Raw genomic sequence first — 6554 nt, 5'->3', positions numbered from 1 at the left:
GTGTGCAGGGGAGCCAAACCTAGGTTTGAAATAAATGACTCTTTGCTTTTGCATCGGACTCGCTGGCTCCCTGGTGGGCCCTTGGGAATCTTGAAATCTGGGCACAACAATGATGATGATGAAGATGCTTACAAAGGGTTAATGGGATGGACATTACTATGTTGAATTAGTTGAATTTTTTTAATTAGTAACTTTTTTTCAAAATTTCACCTCAGAAAATATTGCCCTGGCTATTGCTCTTTGTAAAAATTTGATACTGCCTTACAGGGTGTGTCTTTTTATGACAGATGGCCAGTAGCTAGTGGTAAAAGAAGTATGGAATGTAATAGCGTTTCACTTATTTATGGGAAATGTTTTAGTGCCCCACCCTTCAACTAGTTGGAAAATAAAAGTCAAAAACTGGAAACTCTATTTATAGATGGACAGTGCTGTGATCTCAGTGTCTGAAACTGTAGACTTTTAGAAAATATTTATAGCATATTGGAAACTAGTCACTGATCAATTTCTCCTTGTCCTAGTTTTTAAAAAATTAATCCAGAAAATATGAAATTTGAGGTAAATTAAAATTGAATACTGAAATGTATCAGTCTTTAAGACAAGAGGATGGAGAAAAACTCTAAATAGACATTTGAAGTCAATAGAGATATTTGTTAATGGTGCCTAATAATAAGCTACATGAGTGGAAATAGAATACATTCAGGGAGATACTGAGACCATGTCTACATTTCACTAAGGAGACAATTTAGCATTGTGGTTAGGAGTGGGGAACTCGGAGTCAGTCTGCCTGAGTTCCAAACCCAATTCTATCACCTGCTTAACCATGTAATCTTGTAACGCACTTAACTGCAGTGTCCCAAGGTTGTGTCTACATCACAGTGTCGAGAATTAAATGAAATAATGCATGTAAAGTATTTAACATGGCAAATGCTCTATAAATGCTGGTCACTATTATTCTAATTAGCTCAGCCAAAGACGCCCAAGTGACTCCAATTTGATTGTTACGAACATTTGTGTGACGTACCCATTTCACTGGTTTAGAGGAAGGTGTCCATCATTACGTGGTCATTGTGAACTGCTTTGGCCAATAATGTATGCGAGGCAGGAGGTGAGCACTGTGCAGTAGGATCCCTGAAGAGTCCCATAGGTGCTTACCTTATTAGAGAACTCTCCTTTGTTATATCAACCTGGAGCCCAAAGAGTTGCCATCATAGAAACACCCCTTCCCTTGGTTCACCTAAAAACAAGGAACTTGTGTGAGTATTGAAAAATCACTTACTATAAACATCATCAGTCATTATTCAGAGATTTACTTTTTTAAAAAAATATATTTTATTGATTTTTTTTTTTTTACAGAAAGGAATGGAGAGGGACAGAGAGTCAGAAACATCAATGAGAGAGAAACATCGATCAGCTGCCTCCTGCACACTCCCTACCGGGGATGTGCTCACAACCAATGTACATGCCCTTGACTGGAATCGAACCAGGGACCCTTGAGTCCGCAGGCTGACGCTCCATCCACTGAGCCAAACCGGTCAGGGCCAGAGATTTACATTTCACAAATGGAATCAACAGTCCAGTGGAGGTAGTGTTGCTTATACAGCTAAACTGTGCCATCTGCCTAAAGTGAAAAATAAGGAAAATTCCTAGATAACAGATTGCAACATATCTTTTTTATTTGCAGCTCATCATGAGTAGACTGTGTGACTTAGCCTTATTTGACACTGATAATTTTCTAAAGGGACTCTCACATGGGAGAGAGTATCATAACAGGCCTTAGAAATTAGTTATAAGTATATCATTGTATTTCATAGGAGAACTCTTGCTAGCAAGAAGAATGGATAAGAATATCAATGTCCATTGTATCTACATATTATTCTTGTATCTGCACCTCAGATTGTAGCCTTGTATTTGTGGTCGTATTTTTCCCCTCTCCGCATAGTCAAAATGTGCATTTTTGCAGTGAAAGTTGTTGATCTTAAGTGACCAGCTTATTCAGCACTCAATATATCCCAGGCACTGTGCTAAGTGCTTTACATATGTTGCCTCATTTAATCCATAGCAACCCTGTAAGTTGGTACTTTTTAAAAAAAATATCTTATTGTTTTTTTACAGAGAGGAAGGGAGAGGGATAGAGAGTCAGAAACATCGATGAGAGAGAAACATCGATCAGCTGCCTCCTGCACACTCCCCACTGAGGATGTGCCCGCAACCAAGGCACATGCCCCTGACGGGAATTGACCCCCGAACCCTTCAGTCCGCAGGCCGACACTCTATCCACTGAGCCAAACCGGTCAGGGCTAAGTTGGTACTTTTTAATCTACATTCTGCTAGTGAGAAAAACAAGGCTCAAGTTTATATAGCTGGTAATTTGTGGAGTTGAGATGCAAACTCAACTGAAAGGCTATGCTCTTAAAGACAATGCTATCTTGCATGCGAGAAAGCCAGGGCTTCAGAACTAGGCAGAAGTAAGACCATAAATTATTGAAGCAACTGACATTGCTCAGTTTCTAGTGATTTGGCTGGATGGAAAAGAAACTTTGGAATAATGTGCAAAAGAATAGTGAAATATAATATTTATAGCATTATGTATAAATACATATAGAAACATAGAGAAGACAGAAGCTAATACATGCTGTAATACAGCAATAATCAATCCCAGAAGCATTTTATGAGTTTGATGAAGCCACAACTTATTCTTTAAGAGTGTGATGATCACAGTTGATAGTTGCTAAAAGCTGTTATGAAACATACAGAACACTTTTATTTTAATCCAACCCACTTTGGTACACATACCTGTGAGGAAGAAATTGTATCATATACTAAAACTTTTGTTCTCCAAATGATACTATCAGGAAAGCAAAAAAAAAAACAAAAACCCATAGAATTATAGAAAATATTAACAAAAAATGCATATAATAAGGAACTTTCATCCAGAAGATGAAAAATATTGGTGATGGGAATTGAAGGGTTTTGTTTGTTTGTTTTTAATACATTTAATTTTGTTTTAACATTTCCTTACTTCGTAAATACAACATTGCCAGGCACAACCCCAGATTTTCTTGAAATTTCATGATCCTTAGAATCCCAAACCACTGCTGTAGATAACTAGCTGTGAGTTTGGGGTGTGGATATTGGGCCACCTGAAAACATGGCCCCTTAGTACCCCAGGAGCCTTAACTGGTTATTCAGATATGTACAAATCCCAGGGCTTTAACAACACTTGGCAATCTCCTATTGGATTATCAAGTTCTCCACAGTTGTCTCCTAGTGATTGGAATTGTGTCTAACACCTTCCGTAAGGCTAAGTATACACTAGCAAAATGACCTGGGTGCTTCATGTACACCCCACATACATCTGATGTTTATGCTCCCATTTTTTTAAGAATACTCTTTTGAGAGGCACGCAATCTATTATGTGGCCAATAACTTACTGTGTGCCTTGCTCTTCTGCAACGTGAAGGGTTGGACTAAGTGATCTCCAAGGTTTCTTCTAGCACTATTGGAGGTTGTGATTGTATTTGCATGCACCCTGTTTTTATGTTAAAGAAGTGTATGTATTTCACATGTACTTGTATTAACTATAAGTTCTAACCCTTAGGCCAGTCTGGACGGGGAGACAGTAGTTTTTCTCACATAAGCTGATATTCACGAGGCATGTCCCATCTGTACTACTGACGCTGCCCCTTGGGCAGATGCACTTTCTTCATTTCACTGTGCAATTCAGGATGTTTAATACAGCTACGTTGTCTATTACAAAAGGCCACAAGACTCATTTTTTTAAATACGCTTGACATTGAAGTTCTGATACAAATGTCAGTCATTGTTATAATGTAAACAAATGAGGACTACTTGGCGATACATGCCAATTGGCATATTTGCTATTTTCTACAAGTATAAGGATAGAAAGTATTAAAATCATTTATACCCATTTGAGAGAGGAAATTAACATTTTCTAAAAAATTCTTTTCTAGTGAAGGAAGCCCGTCCCCCAGAATTGAGCTGCTACATAACATCGACCCAGGCTTTGTGGACATTTCTCCGTGTGAGTACCTTGTTCACTGCTGCCAAACTAAATCTGTGTGGCTCGCAAAGATGGTTTTCTTACCTAATGTGTCTCTAGCCTTGCTTTCTCTTTCTCCACTTGAATTTTCTGGAAAGGTAAAACAGTTCTCATGACAGCTATCGTCTATTCTTGCCGTGGCTTTGGTGCCACCAACCTGAATTCTGTTTTCTGCGCTGCAGGCTTACGAACTGTATGGCCTTTAATTAAGCCTTTTCACTCTCTGTGCCTCAGCTTTCCCATGTGTGAAAGGAGAACCCATGAATCTCAGAGGCTCCTTGTCGCTGCAAATGTCACATTGTTGTTAACCTGTTCTTACCTGAGAGCTCCAGCCTTTTCCCAGAAAACTCAAGGTCAAATAAGCCATCATGTCATCTGATCAAGCTGGCATCTCGCAGGCAACCATGGAGGTAACTTAGGTAGCTCTCTCCATTCATTCTTCAGGCCACTTAATGCTCTCAGATGCCAACAGGCTGAAGTAGCCCTGTGTAAAACATGCCAGGGGCCTCGGGGTCTGAGCTGGGAAGCATTACCTATTCCGCCCTTTGCCCAGGTTCCATCAGAATGCCTCACCTGGAGGCTGTCTGTAGAAAATGGGGCTCTTACGTTTCCTTCATTCCCTTCGGTGCTCACATCCCCTCCTTTCTAAACGTGGTGGTTCCCCCTCTGTCAGGCTCTCCTTGCTTCGTAGTCCTCTCCAGTCTATGCTAAAAGCCATCACCAGGTCTCCCTGCTCCGAGAATGACCCTCACTCCAGGCACTCCTTGCCATTTCCAAGCATGCAGATCATCATACTTAGGTGTTGACTATACTTTTCCCTTCGCCTGAAACACTTTCTCTGCCTCTCCACCACTGTTCCTCGCCCCTTAAAACCAGCCCAATGTCCCATCGCTGTGACTGCTTTCCATAAGCCCAGCAGGAGCAGCCATCCCTTCCTCTGTGCGCCCTCCGCAGGCATCGCTGTAGAGCATTCGCCGGCTCTCTTGTATGTGCCTTCATTTCCCACTAACCTGAGAGCTCCTGGAAGCCAAGGTCTGTGACTTGTTATCTTCTCATCCTCATAAGTTAACAAAGAGCCAGCACTTAGTAGGCGCTCAGGGATGATTACTTGATGACTGAGTGGAGAAGAGCTGGGATAGAATAAAGACCAAAGTGTCCACATTAGACTTGGAAAGGAAAAGGCCCTGAGACAGGCAGGAATGGCTGCATTGTGGGGAAATCTCTGTGTCTGTTGGAGTAAACTTAGGTGAATGAGGGAGGCAAGGGCAGTTATATGTCCAGCCTGGTAGCTATTGGCCTGATGTGGCTATTGGACACTTGGAATGTGGCTAATTGTGGGTGGAGATGTGCTGTAGGTACAAAATACACATCAGATTTTGCAGACTTAGTATGAAAAAGTAAAATATAACATATTTACTACTTGTTGAAATGGCATACTTTTTGGATATGTTGAGTTAAATGTACTATTAATATGAATGTTACCTGTTTCCTTTTCCTTTTTAATGTGGCTACTAAAAAAACTTTAATTCCTTATGTATTTCTGTTGGTCTAGAAGGGTTATTCTAGAAGGTGCTAGGAAATGACTTGATCAGCTGCACAAGAGAGCCACGGCCGTGACGGCTACTGTGAGGCTGCACATCAGTGGTTGGTAACCCTTCCTCTGCCCCCGCACTCCTGAGGGAGCTGACAGGGTCCAGTCTGTCAGTGGTCCACCAGAGCAGTGGTTCTTAACCAAGGGCCAGTCCTATCAGAACTTCTCCCGGGGTCCAGAGGAAGTAGGGGGAAGGCAGGAGTGGTTTGTAAAACTTCTGAGTAATTTAATGTGCTGAGTATGCTGCCCACGTTATAATGTTTGTAAACTGTTCTGACCCACTAAATCCCATCCATAAATGAAAAGCCTTAAGCCCCCTTCACTCACTAAGATATATTTTGTCTTGGCACCAGAAATGGGAGCTTACGAACCTGTTCCTGTGTTACCTGGCCATTGTACTGCTTGCTGTGACTTTCACTGTCTTCCCTAAAGTGTCCCCAGCTCCTGTGTAAAAGTTAATAAAGGCATGGGAATCAGAACAGAGAATCGTCTTAGCTTTGCCACCCATAGATTGTAAGGTCTTGAGCAGGTCCCTCCACTTTGCTTGGAGACAGCTTCCCACATATTAAATAGGGACTCACTGAGACCCTTTACTGCTGCTCCACCTTCCCCCTCCTTGAAGCCCACTCCAGGCCTTCCCTGCCAGCCTGGGCTCTTGCTCTGACTTCTGTGCGCAGTGAGGGACACTGTTGGGCCTTGACATTGACACAGAGCACATTCACTATTTGTCCACAGAAACAGGGCAGCTCTCTGTGCCTGCAAGCAGCCGAATGCCCCCTCTTATACACGGGCAGCACCGTGGGCTTTTGCTCCCAGTTTCATATTCATTTTAATCCACTGTGCAGCCATTGGAGAAAGGAGAACTACCTTTGGGGACCTGCTTCTTTATAGGATGGTGGTGTA

At 41.9% G+C, this 6554-nt stretch overlaps 1 protein-coding gene across 1 annotated transcript in view; it reads left to right on the top strand.

The window, feature by feature from the left end:
- Positions 1-6554, top strand: part of ARSB (arylsulfatase B) — a 128783-nt gene that overhangs the window by 71669 nt on the left and 50560 nt on the right. The window contains exon 6 of the mRNA XM_015571573.1: positions 3972-4042. Coding sequence (XP_015427059.1) covers positions 3972-4042 — 71 coding nt within the window. The remainder of the gene's footprint in view (positions 1-3971; positions 4043-6554) is intronic.

This window comes from Myotis davidii, unplaced genomic scaffold (genome assembly GCF_000327345.1).
Source record: "Myotis davidii unplaced genomic scaffold, ASM32734v1 scaffold44, whole genome shotgun sequence".
In the NCBI taxonomy this organism is placed as follows: Eukaryota; Metazoa; Chordata; class Mammalia; order Chiroptera; family Vespertilionidae; genus Myotis; species Myotis davidii.
This window is presented reverse-complemented; position numbering and strand designations above follow the sequence as displayed.